This window comes from Watersipora subatra, chromosome 7 (genome assembly GCF_963576615.1).
Source record: "Watersipora subatra chromosome 7, tzWatSuba1.1, whole genome shotgun sequence".
Taxonomy (NCBI): Eukaryota; Metazoa; Bryozoa; class Gymnolaemata; order Cheilostomatida; family Watersiporidae; genus Watersipora; species Watersipora subatra.
In genome coordinates this window covers 64,272,190-64,291,226 of record NC_088714.1, presented here as the reverse complement: position 1 = coordinate 64,291,226, position 19,037 = coordinate 64,272,190, and the positions used below count along the sequence as shown (strand labels likewise).

The following is a 19,037-nucleotide window of genomic DNA, read 5'->3' as shown; positions in this document are numbered from 1 at the left end:
GGTGGAGAGCTTAAAGCTAGATAGATGACCCAACAACCAGCACCTCCTGATGTGCTCGTGGACATGTTTTGTCAATGCAAAACTGGGTGCCAGTCTCATCGCTGTCAGTGCAACAATACAGATCTCAAGTGTACAGACATGTGCAGAAGCAACTGCTGAAGCAATAGAAATAAAGAGAATGGAGATGAAAGTAGTGATGCAGAAGACTCAGATGACTGTGAATTAGAAGGTTAGTATTCGAGTGGTATTGTAACCAAAGGTGCACTTCATGTTCGATTAGAATACATATGTGTCCTACCGTATAAAAGACTGACTAATTGCGATTTCACTTGCATAATAAAGTAAACGGTTCAACATAATAAGCATTAATGATTAATATATGTATACTAAAATGTTATACATGTATATACATGGTCTGAGTCTTTAAAAATACTTTTCATTTTGTAGATCTGTAATGATATATGAGTTGCGGAATAACAAGGACAAACTGTAAAGCTGCCACAATATCAACCAAAATGGGAATACATAATATTATATAATACAATTCTAATATTATAATATTTGAAGAATAAATATTTTAATGTTATCAGAACTGATTTCAACTTAGGTTATTGCTAATTATTTAGTATGTATATGCCATTTTCATTATTACATTGTTGGTAGAAGCACACGAAACATTACAAACATTTATTTAATTAAAATATTAATTATATTGCTCAAAAATGAACAATCTGAGAGGTGTAGAAACCAGATATTTGAAATCAGCTCAAAATTCTGATCTAGATGCCACGCTTATCACATAGCCCACCTTCAAAAGGAATAAATCACTTTTTTTGACAGCTTTTTGATGCCCTTCTGCTCTACTAATTGTAATGTTACATTTTCTTGCATATCACAACCACAAAATGTACTAAAGTTATTGTAGGTAGCTATAATAATTACTAAGGTTAACATATTATTTTGTTACTATTTTTAGTGATATTAGCTTTTACCAGGAGGTGATTGCATTAGATAATTACTGCGGCTTTCTATACCATATTGTCTATATTATATATTATATTCTATATATTACATTATATACTGTCTATATATTTTTTATACCATATTCTATACCATTGCTATATGATGCCAACATGGAACAAATTAAAATCATACAATTGTACACCAAATAGTTTTTCATAGTAATCGTAGCAAAACTGACTATATTTAGTCCTTACTAGCTAATGATTTCACATTTACATTTAAAAACCTTTACAGTTATATTTTTCCTTCTAATTTATTTCAACAAAACATTTCTTTCAATGATATGAAATTTGAAAGTTAAAGCTATTTCAAAAACTTTGAAAACCTTTACAGTTGTTTTATTTTTTCTTCTAATTCGTTTGAACTGCACAAAAACACTTTTCTCATGATATGAAGTTTAAAAGTTGAAATGGTGCTGTATATGTTTTACATCAAAATTAAACTTTCTGTCCAAAGATTTTTTTATTACCCGGGCGACGCTGGCCATTTACCTAGTAAATACCTAATAGATATAGTAAATACCTAAAGCAACTATCACGAATTTCTTATGATGTGAAGCAAATTAAATGAAATGCCATAAGTTTTTATAAGATTATTTGATTCAACTCACGATGGCTTTGATGTACAGCATAATTCTCAGAATGGATATAAACTTTAATACCACTGGTCAAGGCCATTCAAAGCAAATTAAACGATGAAAGAAAAAAAGTAAATATTATGTTTTGTGACTTGATTGTATCAAATAATATGGTACGATTATGAGAATTATTTAGCATGACTAAAAAATATTGTTATATTTTTGGAGCTATTGCAGATCAGAAGCAATAAATTTCGTTTTTCATATTAGCTGAAAACACAACAAAATTGTTAGTGTTTCATTGTGTGGTAAGCTATTTGTAGGACAGAATGAGCTTCTCTTGATCACACTAGAAAACCATATACAATGTAGATAAGTGCTATTAAATCAGTAGGCTAAGCTAACTAGCACAGTGAAGGTCAAATAACAGGCACGTATTTAAAAATCTTTGAGATCATGATGCATAACCATTTTTGTATTTTCCCACGACCAAACGAGCGGATGCGAGGTTTGGGAGTTTTTATGATAAATGTATGAGCACACAACTTACGAAAATTATTCATCAACAATGAGACGAACCCTTGTATTAAAATTTCATCAACAAATTTAACCATCATTTTGTAGATTAGTTAAAGTATAATAACGATACAAAACACATATAGGCATATTTAAATATGTTACCAAGTCTTTGTAGATTCTCGAAATTCTCTAAAAACTTACCCATCTGATCGGATTATACACAAATAGACAGATTTATTTGGACGAAAATCGCCACAAAACGCTTGAAAAGCTTGGTTTAATAAAAGCTAAGACCGGAAATTGAAACGCCGGGCGACAGATATTAGAACGATTAAATTGTGTGCATTTAGCAAAAAAATAATGTGCACATTTCACCAGTCTATGACATTGTCGACGGTTTCTGTCACTAACGTAGGAGTACTGAAATCGTTTCATCTTTGCCGATTTCAAAGTATCTGACTTTTTAGAAACATTCGAGTACTTTGGCATTCTAACTGATGTTCAACGCAGTGTAAGTAAAGGAAATGACGATGATATTTTTTCTAATGATTCTTATAAGATTACGATATTTAATTATAAGTTTGGATATTATTCTTGATACTTCTTGATATTGTTAGCTATGACGTTTTGAAATGTAAACAAAATTGTGCGTTGGTTTTCTATTATTACTGTATTACTCTTACTAAGTTTGGATATTCTTTTTGATACTTCTTGATATTGTTAGCTACGACGTTTTTAAATGTAAACAAAATTGTTCATTGGTTTTCTATTATTTCTGTATTACTATATTAATAATATTGGTTATTCTAATAATATCAGTGCATTTTACTTCTAATATTGCATTTTTCCTATTGCAGCGGGAGAGATAAACATATAATCTTTTCCTTTCATTATTGCTGTTTGTCATGATCAAACACTTTTTTTAATAGATTTTCTAAAAATCTATATAAATATCACTTCTTGATATTGTTAGCTATGACGTTTTGAAATGTAAACAAAATTGTGCATTGGTTTTATCCTATTACTATATTAATAATATTGGTTATTCTAATAATATCAGTGCATTTTACTTCTAATATTGGCCAATATTGCATTGCTCCTATTGCTGGGGGAGAGATTTAAACATATAATCTTTTCATCTTATTATTGCTGTTTGTTGTATATAATAACACCCCCACCCAGTACATTACAGCTACCATTGCAGTTATCCTATTGCACTGCAGTGCCATTTGACTGCTAATATTGCATTTCTCAACCATCAGTACCCTTTCTTTTTTCCAATATCACTTTGGTCGTGGGCTGTATGACAGTGGAATTTCTAGTTTAAATATGCTGTCAAAGACTAACGACAGAGACAGGCTTTAGAATTGTAAAATAACATGAGGCAGCGAGAACATGATGCATAACCATTTTTGTATTTTTTAAATATGCTGTCAAAGACTAACGACAGAGACAGGCTTTAGAATTGTAAAAGAACATGAGGCAGCGAGAACATGATGCATAACCATTTTTGTATTTTTTAAATATGCTGTCAAAGACTAACGACAGAGAAAGGCTTTAGAATTGTAAAAGAACATGAGGCAGCGGGAACATGAAGCAGCCGGAAAGGAATACATAGAGTATTGAAAAAATCAGAAAGGAAATGAAAGTACAATAGTTATTTCTACTTGGGTTGGTAATTGGTATGCCAGGACTAAATCGTAATTCAAAACTACACAAAAGAACTTAAAATAAATAAAGTTCTTTTTTAAGTGTGCTATTCCTTCAATTTTCCATTATATGTTATTCAGTAGGTCAGAAAAATTGCATAATGGCTATCTCCTTTATTGATTTTTCACAGGAATTGCTTTGACTTTGACTTATGCGAAAAATGTGAACTTATGTCTGAAGTTATTCATAAGGCTGAGCATGTTTTCCTGGTTCTGAGGCATCCTGTTACAATAGCTCCTAGTTCTACTCAACTGATGTTTGATTTCTACAAAGATCAGACAAATCAGATGGCACATACCGGAGTCAATTGTAGCAACTGCAAGCAACTGGTTGTTGGTGCGAGATTCAAGTGTGGGTGAGTCATTAGACAATATGTGCATAGCCTCTGTGTCTGACACTAAAGGCTAGTTCACACTGTTGGTTTTTTGACGTTCATCATAGACTATGTGCACCATGAATTGATGGCATTTACGAAACAACGCGGATGCGTCAGAAAAACTTGCAGCTGTCAAACGATCTTGACAGTTTGCTGAGTATCTACGCAAGCCTGTAAAATGTGCACCAATTCGGCGATGATGCGGAAAGCTTTATTTATATATTTCTGTTTGTGATTCTGTTTCTGGCAAAAAAAAGGTTTCTTTGGGGAAAATTAAAAAAATTGAAGCGAGCAACGGAGTGTGTTGATGACAGTGTGAACATCGTTATCATCAACGATCATTGAATTATTTTGGCATCAACGGCGAGTTACGGTGATATAGTGTGAGCCAGCCTTAACAGGCAAATATGAGAAAACTAGGTCATGTGGTCAATATAGGTCATGTATTCACTTTACTGTTATTTATGAAACTAGGTTAAGTTTCTAAGAAGATAGTTGAACTATTGATTAACAGCTGGTCAAAACCTGAAATTTTTTTATTAATTTTTGCAAAGCTCAATGCTCACCCAACCAGATGAAACCTATCTCAGTTAAAATGAAGTTTTCACCATTCATTGGCTAACTGCAGCTAGCCAATGATTGCCAAGCGACAAGCAATTGGCAGCAGGTAATTGATAATTATTTATTGGCAACTGACAGTTGAAAAGAACGATTAACAACTATCAATTTACAACTAGCAATTTACAAATGGGAGTTGACAATTAGCAATTGACAATTAACTAATGTGAACTGGCAGTTGACAAAGAAAATTTAATAACTAGCAAGTTACAACTGGCAGTTGAGAACTTGTAACTGACAACTATCTATTGACTAGTAGTAGACAACTAGTAGTAGACAACTAGTAGTAGACAACTAGTAGTAGACAACTAGTAGTAGACAACTAGTAGTAGACAACTAGTAGTAGACAACTAGTAGTAGACAACTAGTAGTAGACAACTAGTAGTAGACAACTAGTAGTAGACAACTAGTAGTAGACAACTAGTAGTAGACAACTAGTAGTAGACAACTAGTAGTAGACAACTAGTAGTAGACAACTACTAGTAGACAACTAGTAGTAGACAACTAGGAGTAGACAACTAGTAGTAGACAACTAGTAGTAAACAACTAGTAGTAAACAAGGAGCAATTAACGGCAAGCAACTAAAAACACGTGGCTGACAATTAAGCAATGCCTACCCATAGCTGATTTTTGATTTTGACTCGTGTCAGCAGTTTTACTTTTGGACACAAAGGCTAAGCTAATAGGATTTTTGGGTCTCTTTGACAGAATGTGTTATGATTATAACCTGTGTGAGAAATGTGAACAGCAATGCAAAGTTATTCACAAGCCTACGCACATATTTGTCAAACTCAAGTTCCCCAGTTCCGTACCATCTTCTAAGAAGAGAGCTCTACGAGAGGTAAACATGAATTAAACAAGTAATCTCTTCAAAACATTTTTACTTTAAAAATGATTGTGGAGTACCCTAGAAAAAAAAAAATATATATATATATATATATACCGGCCTTTATGTATATATATATACAATAAATTTTATGTGTAGTCCTCATTAAGGATTTTATTTTATTTGTTACACACCTTTTGTGTAATATGAAAATTTCAGTAGTTTTTATGCTTAGTCAAGTTTTAGTAAATTTCTTTCCAAATTTGCAGTAAAGTTCTACTTTAGTATCAGAAATTTATGCTGACTTTTAGCCTATGCTTTATTGTATATATATCTCAAAGTATGTCTGTATGTTGGTACGCATTCCGGCTATAGATCTTAAGATCTTGCAATAAAGATTCCATACCGAAAAAGATTTGATCTCGGACTCTGCCATTCACCAGTCGGACACCCTACCCACTAGACTACAGAAACTGAATTGCTAGCTTGCCAATATAAGTCATTATATGAGTGAAATACCTAACGGCTTTGCGTACAACACGGGTTATCGCATAACGTTACAAGAAGCTGTTCGCTCACATTATTAAACGTACTGGCTAATAGCACGCAGGCTAATAATGAGCAACTCTCACTACTTCTCATTGTTTATAAGACAAAACACTTTTCTCATGATATGTACAGTAGTTTGAAAGTTCGAATGGCAAATGTTGTAATATGTTAAATACAAATCAATTTTCTGTCCAAAGACTTTTCTATATATATATATATATATATATATATATACTCAAAATATGTAGGATGGGAGGCCCCCTAATAAGAGGCCTTCGTATATATATAAATTATCTAAAATGTGTATAGCAAATTGATAATAGGAGGCGGAACATTTTTGCCTCTTATCGAGGATATATTTTTAAATTCGTTAGAGGTAGTTTTGAACTTGGAGTTGTCTCCTCAAGGATATGTGTCCAAAATTAATGAATTCATAGGTAAAATTTTTACACACTTAAGAGTTAAGTCTCCTTACCACAAATTTTGCAATAAAATGCACAACTGATGGCTGCCAGCTGAGCTTTTATAGGCAGGTTTTTATCAGGCATGAAATCAAAGTGTTATGTGATGTGAATAATAAACAAACCAATTATGAATTGAATTAGCAAGAAGTTATTTTTTGAATGTAAACCTTTAAAACTGATGGTTTGATTTTGATGATTGTGGTCTATCTTTTGAACTTATGTGTAAATTGGCTTCTTTTCCTCAATATAAAAAACTCATAGCATTTTATTTATTGTACAACAAATATAGTTTGCAAATGTGGATGTTGGCTGACTGGTTATTGTCATGGCAAGAAGGGACTGAATGGTAGGTACTAAAACAGCTGTTTTACCTAACATTTTTATCCAAAAAGTTGTAAATGCATTAAAACCAATTAAAATAGTTTGTATTTTATTACTTCACAACAGTGCTAAAAATAAATAGCAAACAGCAACACATTTATGCAAACATAGTATGATCATGCAGAACTACGCTAAAAAATCATCTCTTGATATTAATGTTAAGAAATCAACAAAATATTGATACTTAATTACAAAAACGATATAATACCAAATAAATTTAAAAGATATATTCTACAAAAGTAGAGACATTATTATTTAAACACATACAAAGTATTCACAATGTGTTTTTATTATTTGTTATGATTCATCAGTGTCAGTTTATAAAACAAAATATTATTATGTTTTATTTCGTATTGTAAAATGACGCTATTAAACTATACAGTTATATATTCATGTACATATACATATGTACATGTATATAGTTTTAGTGCGCATGTAACAATCGAAGGATATGGAATGTTCAAAAATAGATAGAATGTTAATTTTGACTTTTCCCCTGGTATTCTAAATCACTGCAAGATAATTTAGATAAAAATAGCAAATTTGATGCTTCTATGGAAGAAATTGTATTTACAGGGGAGATAAATCCTAAAATGTCATTTTCGCCAGATCTCTCATAGAAGTGGAAATGACAGCTACGGCACTTTTTCAGCTTTGAATTATCCATACAATAATTAGTCTAAATCACTGCAGAAATTTCCACTGAAAAACGGTGCCAATGGAAACGCAAGATAAACTGTCTTGGCCCACGGCCTATACGGCATCAAAGTGTTAATTGACTTCATAACAAGTGTTTGGAAAACCATGAACAGGCCATTAGGCAAGCCACTAATTAAAAAGCTTACACTGTTCTGGCTACATTATTACAAACATACTGTAAGAATCGCTTGCAGCTAGTTTTCTGATGAAGGCAGCAAAAATTCAGTTATTTTATCTTAGTTCATTGGCTATCATTACAACAATGCATCAATAGTTACAAAGAACATTTTTTTGCTTCTACTAGCACTTTATATTTGTATATTTGTATTGAATAAAGCGTTGCTGTTTGTCAATAAAATGCTACCTCACCAAGCGGAGAGTGGTTAAGCGAATTACTTCATCTAATGAACAACAGGTTCAGGCTTTCCTTTTTTACCGGTTTTAATAGGCAAACATCAAACAGAGCAGACAGTAGTCAATAATTTCTATAGTACGCAACAATTTTGTCTGTGCCTCTGAAGCTAGGGGCAGAGATTAAAAAAACTATTTTTATTGGTTTGGCTACTGGTGGCATACAGCTTAAGAGTCGACTACCCTAACACATGCAATAATGAGCTGTCTTCTTTAAGGGTAGAATAATTGTGGATGTAATTATTCTCTGCACTTTATCAACACGCATGACCATCCCTCAAAGTACAGCGGACTGCCATGGGTATTAGTAATAACAATACAATGATAATTGTAAAGTATGAAAGCCGCAGTCTGAAAAAATACATATTACATACATATACATATTTTAAATAAACTGATAACTAACAATGAATAAGACATGTAAGATAGATTTTAGAAAAAAAAAACTAGAAGGTGCTATGCTAGATAATGAACACCAAGACTAATGAATGAACTATAACAAATGAAAACAAGCAATCAGACAGTAGGGGACACATAAGTGGATGACAAAAAGAGGCCTTAAGAAAGAGGCAGGGTGTCTAATAACAGCAGCACAAGACTAAGCACTGCAAACCAATTCCAGGAATGGTAACTAAGTGCAGGTTGTGTAAGACAAAGGGTGAAACAGCCATATTGTAAACAAGTGCTCAAAGATTGCACAAACTGAATACAATCTCTGACTTGATCAAGTGGCCTCAGCAGATTACTGGAGTATCTGTAAGAAGCATAACATACCACACACAGCATAATAGTATAATCATAGGGTAGAGCCAGTGTCTGAGAATGACAAAGTGAAAGGTTTAGTACTGATCAAAAAAGAAACAACAGATTGTCAGATTAGTTGTATAACCATCATATGTGATGCCAGAGTAAAAAGAAGAAGGAAATATATAAAGGAGATGTACAAAGTGCAAGATTTGAGCATCGAAGGCTGTAGAATTTTCAACCGAAAGTAATATAATGTATGTAGTGGTTGGAGTGATTGATACATTATTCAGCCAGCTTGTGTCATATCTCATTGAGGTCAGTGCTCAACAGTCTTTCAAACAACTCAGAAAACAGTGCTGCTAGGAGCTGGTCAGATTTTAAGGAAGACTATTCAGTAAAATGACTCGTTAAAGTAAAAATCATCAGGCTAAGGCTTTGGCTCACCTCCTACCAGCCACCCGGTTGTGAAGACAGTTTTTAGAATGACACTAATAATATAAATAATAGCAGTGTCTGTCCATATGTCTAAAGCTAGATATAGAGGTTAGGAAAAACATTGCATGGGAAATTGAACTCAAATCTTTGGCTGAGCAGCTGTGCACACTAACAACTAACACTGAAAACGGCTCAGCTTAACCACCTTGCAGCTATGTTGGGCAGTGGGCCAAGGCAGTTTATTCTTGCATCTCCGTTGGCACCCCTTTCAGTGGCAATTTCTGCAGTGATTCAGACTAATTTTGGTATGGATAATTCAAACTGAACAGTTGCCACAGCTGTCATTCCCAATTCTGAAAAAAATTTGATAAAATTTTGTTTAGGATTTATCACCCCTGTAAATAAGATTCTTTCCATAGAACCATCAGATTTGCAACTTTTTATAATATTTATTTTGCTGCAATTTAGGATGTCATTGGTGAAGTCAAAATTCATCTTCTATCTACTTTCTAACTTTCTATATCTTACGACTGTTACAACCACATGTAAACTATATACATCTATATACGTATATGTAAATGTAAATGTGTGTATAGTTGTATGGTTTATTAGCTTTATTTTACACAAAAAATTCAAAACCTCTTTAATTATGTTTTATAACCTGAAACTGATGAATCATGGAATATAATAATTGGTGATTATTATTAGCATTATTATTAGTGGTATTATTAACAGCTAATATCAGCAGTCTTACAAAACGAGCTGGGATATTTCAAAATATCGCATATCCTAACTATTTGTTCAATATGTTTAGTTCTTAATCATTTTTCTCACTATCGGCATCTTCTGCTACTCCTGCTACAGTTTTGTTTCAGTGCATGCATGTGTAAAGCTCTGTGTAAGGCAGCTCTGCCATGATACTGGCACATCAGTTCTCTCGGGACCTGGATTTTGACACTCCCATAGAACAGCTTGTAGAATTTCAGGTGGGGCGATAATTCTGGTATGACACTTTACTGCATACTCATCATTTTCCTTACCCAGTATCCACCAATGTAAAGAAGGAAATTGTGCTTTGGCAAGTTGTGTTGTTGACCCTTTCCATATACATGTATGTATAGCTGCTACATAATTGACACAATGCACATGGTTTTCAGCGATTGAAGGGAGGGACTGACTGGTTTAGACCTAGACACAAACAGCCGGTCTGTTAGTCAGTTGAAGTCTGTACCATTTTCCTGGGTGCTATCTCCTTGGCCATAGAGTCTGCGTGTGTAGGTTTCACAGAGAGAATAAAGTCGCTTTGAAACTTAAATGATTCCCAGAGTCCTTTCATTACCTGCTGAAGGTCGACTTCTGAAATACTCACTCACTTCACAGTGTTTTCTCATAACAAGCTCAATTTTGCTGTTATTTGTCTCTGATGGCATATGTTCTGTGAATCTAGTAGCGATTGCAGACAACTTGAAGCGTACACTATTTGAAACAGACCATTCAGGCTCTTTAAAAGTGTTTTCCAGCTTTCTAGACAGTGACTAGTCAATGTTTATTAAGTTAATTTTTTGAGAGTCATGTATGTGAGCTACACAAATCATGTCAAAGCTCAAACAGTGAATGCACTTATCTTGTATCTTATTATTTTCTATTATTCATCTGTGTCAGGTAATAAAACATAACTAATCTGTGTCAGGTTATAAAACATAATTATAGTGTTTTGAATAGTTTTTGTAAAATAAAGCTATTAAACCATACAATTATTTACATACATATATGTACATATTCATTTATACATGTATATAGTTTACATGTGGGTGTAACAATAGTACGATATGGAATGTTCGAAAATAGATAGAAGATAAATTTCGACTTCACCAATGACATCCTAAATTACAGCAAAATAATTATGATAAAAAGTTGCAAATCTGACGCTTCTATGGAAATAATTTAATTTATAGGGGAGATAATTCCTAATATATTCTTTTTATCAAATTTATCATAGAAGTGGGAATAGCAGTTGTGGCAACTCTTCAGTTTTGAGCTCTCCATACCAAAATTAGTCTAAATCACTGCAGAAAATGCCACCAAAATGGGGTGCCAAAGGAACATCATTTCTAGAACTGTTTTGCCTGCTCGGCCCATAGCCTATGTGTAATAATTTTACAAATTCAGCTTGCCAGACTGACAGGGTACCAGTTTTTCTGTAATAAGAATTCTGGGCCTCCTTCTGCTCTAAGCCATGGTTGGAGGTTTGGGAAAAACGTTGCGTAATAGGTAAGGTTTCATACTGGGTAAATATTGAAAAGTTGCAACGAAAAAATTATTTTTTACAAATAAATTGCTGCTTTGATAATTTCCCGAGGTAAAGTTTTTAGAATTCAGCCCGTTCATGAAACATCACTGCCAGAGACAGCTAGAGGAAAAGCACAAGGATAGCGACAGCTGAGAAAATTAGGTTTTCACACTGATCAAGAACAGTCCCAGCAATCTTGTACTATGAGTAGAAAATCAGCAAGGAGATGCAAACAAACATTTGTAAAAAATATTTTAAAGAACTGATCAGTTTACACTCTCATACATTTACAAGTAGAACTGCTTGGAGTTTGTATTTGATGGAGAACAGGCTAATGAAAAGGCTGTACTAATGAACTACCAATACAATCATCCAGGCACCTTGCTTGTAGCTGTGCATATATGCAGGATAAGACAACTTGTGCTTAGAGGCCACTGATGATGGATAGTCAAAGCTGCCATGATTTTTCGCAAGCTTTTTAAAAACGTGTGGTTCTCCTTGCTGTCTGTTACACTTTAATATAACGCTTGCTGCGCTTCTGGAAATGTCAGCAATTATTATACGGTTTAAACAGTAATTAAGATGCTTGTGACATTTTAGTCTCAATTTTAATACATAGTTCATTTGCTTCGATGTCTTAACGGCCTCTTTTCCTGTCAAATTCAAAAATAGTTGGTCAAAAAGTATTGAAGTTTTTCCATCATTTGAAATTTTGTTGGTTGTTTTTGGTGTTCTGACAGACAGGATGTTTTAAGATTAAAATTAGCAAAACTCAATTCCAGTTACAATGCTCACACAAAAAAAGTGCTCAGACCTCTCCAAAAATTACATCCATAGTCATGCTAGTTGTTTATAAAAATAGACATACTGTCACGTTATCAATGGATACTCATGTGTTCATACAGTATTTAAAGCAAACCAGTGGGACTAATTCTAATCAAACTATCTTTATAATATTTGAAACTGGCTATAGCGGTGTATCTAAGGATAGGCTTACATTCTAATTTGCATCTAAACACTCATAAGCAAACACAAATAATATGTACGTCAATAAATATGCATAATACCCAACTTGGCTGCAATAGCCGATGACATCACTGGATGGAGAACAGGAAGTGCAACGATTGACATCTTTTTGGAGTAAACATTTCCTTCTGAACTTTATCAATGCAATCAAAAATTCTCAATTTTAATTTTGAAACATCCCTGCAGCCAAATCAAATAAAACAACATGCAGAAAGTCAAAAGAAGGAAAATACAACGATTATATAACGATTTTTAAAACTTTATGCAATGGACAATTTCAAAATATTGGTTTAAAAGGTTTATAGGAAGTATTTGCCAAATAATGACATCAATATTAGTTGTACGTCCTACTCAATAAATAGTGAGTAAGAGTTGCAACATTTTCGATGATATCAACATTTTAATCTTTTTATGAAAACGCTTTGATAAATATAATTAGCTCGTGTAATACATTGAACTTTGAAACAGAGAGCTACATTGCAAATCTCACAAAAAGTGGTGGTTTTAGACGTGTGTGAATTTTTTAGTTAACTATATCATAACTATTGTGTCACACATGCAAGAGTACACCACATTTCATCCAACATATATAACAAGAATTTTAATCTAATTTTTAATTTAAGAGCTTTTAATCAAAAGCTGTAAAGGTTGACTTGCACAAAATAAATTCACATTACAGGTGTATAGTATCAAAAGATTGACCATGTCTTACTCTGCTGTGTTGTTGGTGCAAAATATGTGCAAATGTAATTGCAATTTTTAAAAGCTCTAAATCGAACAGTTAATCGCCGCCGGTTGGAATCAATTTATTTTACTGACGTAGGCTAGTCCAGCATTTTTGGTTATTGTTTTGACAACTGATGTTCTCACGTGAAATTGAAGGCCAATACAAGGCTCAATAGAAAAGTTCTCGTAGCATTAGTCTATGACAAACACTTCGGGTTTTATCGAGAAACCCATATCAAATACAGATGCTCGCTACTTTACAGCTTTGTTTCGGCTTGGTCTAATCATCTAGTCGTTATCTGATCATGAAACTTGGGGAACTTGAACCATTTTTCGCCTGAGTTTGAGGGCATAGCATATTTAGCTGACTTTAGACTCTTATAAATTCAAGAATATACCAGTCAGAGGTATAGATTCTTTTGTGTTTACACACAATTTGTATATTTACACAAGCAAACGAATGAAAAATTTCAGAAGAATAATGTGGGAGATAACTCCGACCGAAAATGACCAAAAATGCTTTTTTAGCGACTATTCAAAAACAATTATTGCTCCTAACATATAATTTGCCTTTGTTTCTGTTATTATTTCTAAATTTCCCCAAGGCTCAGCTATCTAACACTAGTCTCGTCTTCTCTGTAGATGCATCGGGTCTGCGTTTAGAAGCCATAAGCCTGCAAGATTAACGTCTTAGTCGAAATACTGCAATAGTAGAGGTCCAGGTCAACTTGTGGTTTCAACAAAGTCACACATTTTTCTCATGTTTACACCAATTCACATATGCAGATTTTATTAAAACCATCTAAAGTTTGTGTTTCATACTGTAAACCGCTTAAAATTGAGTTTCAAATGGCCTCCAAACACCTTTTTAAATCGCCTTAATTAAATGAGATGATCCCGCTTGTCAAGCTTTAACTTGGCTGATTATTATCCTTTCATTATCAAATTTTCTGTTTTCTTTTGGTTTGTGATTGTGATAGTAATGAAGCTTGAATTATTTTATTAACATATATTCCTAAATGTTATCAATTGTTGTAGCTTCAAATGCATATGTTTTGCCTGAGTTGGTCGTAGGTGGTGGCACCACTGCTAATAAAAAACCGCTCTTGTGGTACCCAGCAGATGTCTTCTCGCTTTGATCATGTGAAATTGTTTGTTGAGCCTTTGCACATGAATCTCACATTAACATCATTGTTCTCTTGATCATAGCCAATTGCCATCCCCATATACTACCGACCATCATATATACAGGCCAGATATTGTCCAGGTTGAGGTGTTAAGGTATTGCTGGTAACATGTGAGTCATCAGTCTTCTCAACTTTATATCTTTGTAGCATACATTTTTTTCAACAAGTGGTGAAAGTTTTCAAACTTCAATGGCTTTCCTACTGAGTGGCTTGAACCAGTGCTGTTCCCGACAACCAATGACTCGTTGTGTTGATTTGAGCCTTGGCTCCAAAATCGCTGCCTAATCTGCGGCTTCATCAGTGGGTACATAAAACACCTCCACCCCAGCAATGTTTTCCCTAGCATACTTGTACAGTTGCTCAGTACTGAGCAGTCTTTCTTTTCCTGACTTAAAGGTTGACCTGCAACAAAATTCCCATTACAGTTATTTGGTATCAGAAGATTCACCATGTCTTACTCTGTTGTGGTGTAGGTGCCAAATGTGTGAAAATGTAATTACAAGCTCTTAAAAGCTCAAAAACGAAAAGCTGCCGTAGGTTCGAATCTCTCTATTTCTTGGACGTAGACATGATATTTGGTTATTGTCTTGTCACGTGATGTTCTCATGTGAATTAAAATGCCAATAAAAAGCTCAATGTAAAACTTATCATAGAACTGGTTTATGACAAACACTTTGGGTTTTACCGAAGACACCGTATCAAATATAGATGCTTGCTACTTTACCGTTTTCTTTTGGTTTGGTCTAATCGGCAAGTCGTAATCTGATTATGTGACCCAATACATCGCAAACAATTTCTGCAGCACTTTTCGGTTACAATCCAAAGCGTAAAATCCGGATAACGCATTTTAGATTGTATACATACATTCCAGAGAACGCTCATCAGATTCATTAAAAAAACCTACCTCAAGTGACTCATGTGAATTATTTCAGTGATGGATCTGGCGCCCAATACAAGAATTACAAGAACTTTGCCAACTTATGTTAACATGAGCTTGATTTCAATCTTACAGCATCTTGGAGCTTCTTTGCCATCTCACATGAAAAAGGTCCGTGAGATGGGATTCGCGAGGTGGTCAAGAGACTGGCCACCCGTCACTCCAAGCAGTTAGTTAAGTCAGGAAAAGAAAGACTGCTCAGTGCTAAACCACTGTGCAAGTATGCTAGAGAAAACATTGCTGGGGTGGAGGTGTTTTATGTACTCACTGAAGAAGTCGCAGAACAAGCAGCGAATTAAAAACCAAGGTTCAAGGCAGCACAACGAGTCATTGGTTTTCAGAACTTGCACTGTTTCAAGCCGCTCAGTAGAACAGCCATTGAAGTTTGCAAACTTTCACCACTGGTTGATGAAAAATGTATGCTACAAGAATACAAAGTTGGGAAGACTGATGACTCACATGTTACCAGCAATACCTTAACACCTCAACCTGGACAATATCTGGCCTGTATATATGATGGTCGATGGTATATGAGGATGGCAATTGGCTATGATCGAGAGAACGTTTGTGTTAATGTGAGATTCATGTGCAAAGGCTCAACAAACAATTTCACATGGCCACAGCAAGATGACATCTGCTGGGTACCACAAGAGCATGTTCTATTAGCTGTGGCGCTGCCATCTACCACCAACTCAGGCAAAGCATATGCATTTGAAGCTACAACAATTGATAACATTGAGGAATGTAAGTTAAGAAAATATTTTAGGCTCATTACTATCACAATCACAAATCAAAATTACACGGCATATTTGAACTTGATAGGATAATATTCTAATAATCAGCCAAGTTAAAGCTTGACAAGGGGGGATAACCTCATTTGATTGAGGCAAGTTTTAAAGGAGTTTGGAGGGCATTTGTAACTCAATTTTCAGCATTTTACAGGCTGAAACACAAACTTGTGATAGTTTTAATGAAATCTGCATATGCTAATTGGTGTAAAACATGAGAAAAATGTGCGACTGTTGAAACCGCAGGTTGACCTTGACCTCTCCTTTTGCAGTAATTTGACAAAGACCTTATTCTTGTATGGCTTCCAGACGCTGACCTGATACATCTACAGAGAAGATGAGACTAGTTTTGGATAGCTGAGGCATGGAGAAATTCAGAAATAATAACAGAAACAAAGGCAAATTATATGATAGGAGGGATAATTGTTTTTGAATAGTCGCTAAAATAGCATTTTCGTTCCTTTTTGGTTTAAGTTATCTCCCCCATTATTTATCCAAAAAATTTCAAACCTATTTGTTTGTGTAAATATAGAAACTTTGTGTAGACACAAAAATCTAGATATTTAACTTGTATATTCTTCAGATCATATGAGTCTAAATTCAGCTACATGTAGATGTGCTATGCCCTCAAACTCGGGCTACAAATGGTCAATGTTGAAATCTTCTTAGCACCTGAACCAATGACCCTAGAATATCAAAATTTGGGATATAAGCGCTTTTCAATATGGGCAACAACATATTAAAAAAATCATCAAAATCTGAGACTATGAGGTTTTTTTAGTTAAACTTGGTAAATTATATGCCAAATATATTTTTGCAAAACTACAATTTTTAAAATAAAGCCAAAACATGTGTGCTTAACTGAAATGGTTGATTTTTACAGTCTCATTTTTATTTAATGAGTTTCCAACATACTTTTAATTTGTCCATGAATGACATTTGAACGAAGATAGCAACAGGGATTCACACAAACATCTATTAACAAGGGGACAAAAAGATTCTCACTTTTACCATATATCTGAAAAATATTTGGAAAACTTGGAAATGTTTATAATACAATAAATTCTTTATACTTCAAAGTTTAGTATGTCATAACTCAAATTATTTTAGAGTGTTTTTATCATGACCATGTCTAATAGTTGTTGAGATGAATTGTCGAAAAAATGCAACCAGATGCGAAAATTCAATTATTATCACAATTTTCTTATTACACACGCTGTCTGTTGGCATGTAGCAGCCACAAGTAAAAAGGCTTGACCTCAATATTAATTAACATCTATGTAGCCAGGTGCCCTTTTTGAAAACCCGCAAGGTTGGCCTTGATGTCATGAAAGCAACCAGCATGAAGTTTTGGCCTTCAGTTACCACAGTTCTTAGATGGGTTATTTAAGAGACAGGAGTGGTTTTGAAGTATTTGACGGTGCGATTTATAAGATTTTGAAGCGATGTTGAGGCCTTCACCGTTGGTTTGCACCTTCTTTAAAAACTCCATGTATCAGGAGGGGAGGAGTCTACAAATGCTATAATATAGTTATTTTGATTATACTTCAACATTAGTCGTATTGGATGATGTAGCAATGGAAATGTGAGTGAAGCCAAGATTAATTAATATAATCAGCTTGCATTCAGCTCTGTATTTGGCCAGATCATCAAGCCAGTCCATAAAACAATGTTACCTAATCAACCTCAGAGCTAACCTTTAGAGCTAATTGTGGTGTACCAATTCATTGCCTATAGTTGCTGGCACAGGCACAAATTTCTGTCTGTTACTCCCTTTATTCTTAGCCCTGCCTAATTTAGGTGCAGGTGACCAATGGACTGAGAAATATGGGTCGGAGTGGTCAAGTTTCAGCTGATTGCCGGGTTTATCCTGTGGGCCTATAAATACACCTATTTATGAAGCAAGACTAACACTAATCGTCACAGTATTTCTAGATGTGACAGAGATGTTATTTACGGCTGCTGCAGTCAAAGCAAGGCCAATGTTATTACAGCTGCTTATCTAGTATTTTGCAATATTATTACATACTCGTTATATACGCATTATGTGGCTCTCAGCCTGAAGGGCCAGGTTTGTAAGGCAAAGCTAGTTAAAGAGTGGTAGAACACACATGTGAATAATAAAGCCTGCTCTGTAACACTTACTAGAACCAACATGTACATTCAAACATAAAACATTAAAAATACCTATTTTTGTTACGGTATATGCATGCATGCTAAATGCTGACCTTAGAGCAAATCAGATGATGCAGTTTACAGAAAGCTGTTTGGAAAATAGAACTGTCTGGGCCCTAGCTTGTATATTATTTATGTTAGCCGTTTGGCCTTGCTGCTAGAATTTTTAAGATAACACAATGGCAGTTTGAACAAGCTAGAATAAATAAATGCAGGGTTAAATCCAGATATATATATATATATATACACGAATCTCAATGTTTGTCTGTCTGTCATTCATTCACCAAATTATAGCGATAAAGCCTTAGCAATGAGAAAATCGCCTTGCAGTATATTGGACTCATGACATTCAGACCGCAAGTCTACTAACAAGAGTGACTAACCACAAGGCTAAGCCATTCTTATCACTCCCATCACTCTTACCATATACAGTAAACGCTCCTATAACGTAGGCCTATACCTCTTAGAACTAAAGTCTAGACGACATACATTTCTGTAAAGTTTTTGCTTCCGACTACCAAAAAAATTCCATATTACATGCTAAGTCGAGTGAGTTCTCAACTTTGATTTAAA

The 19,037-nt window shown here is 34.3% G+C and overlaps 1 protein-coding gene across 1 annotated transcript in view; it reads left to right on the top strand.

Annotated features, from left to right (window-relative positions):
* Positions 1-19,037, top strand: part of LOC137400992 (uncharacterized) — a 91,420-nt gene that overhangs the window by 39,725 nt on the left and 32,658 nt on the right. Inside the window, exons 5-6 of the mRNA XM_068087332.1 lie at positions 3,960-4,184; positions 5,532-5,664. Coding sequence (XP_067943433.1) covers positions 3,960-4,184; positions 5,532-5,664 — 358 coding nt within the window. The remainder of the gene's footprint in view (positions 1-3,959; positions 4,185-5,531; positions 5,665-19,037) is intronic.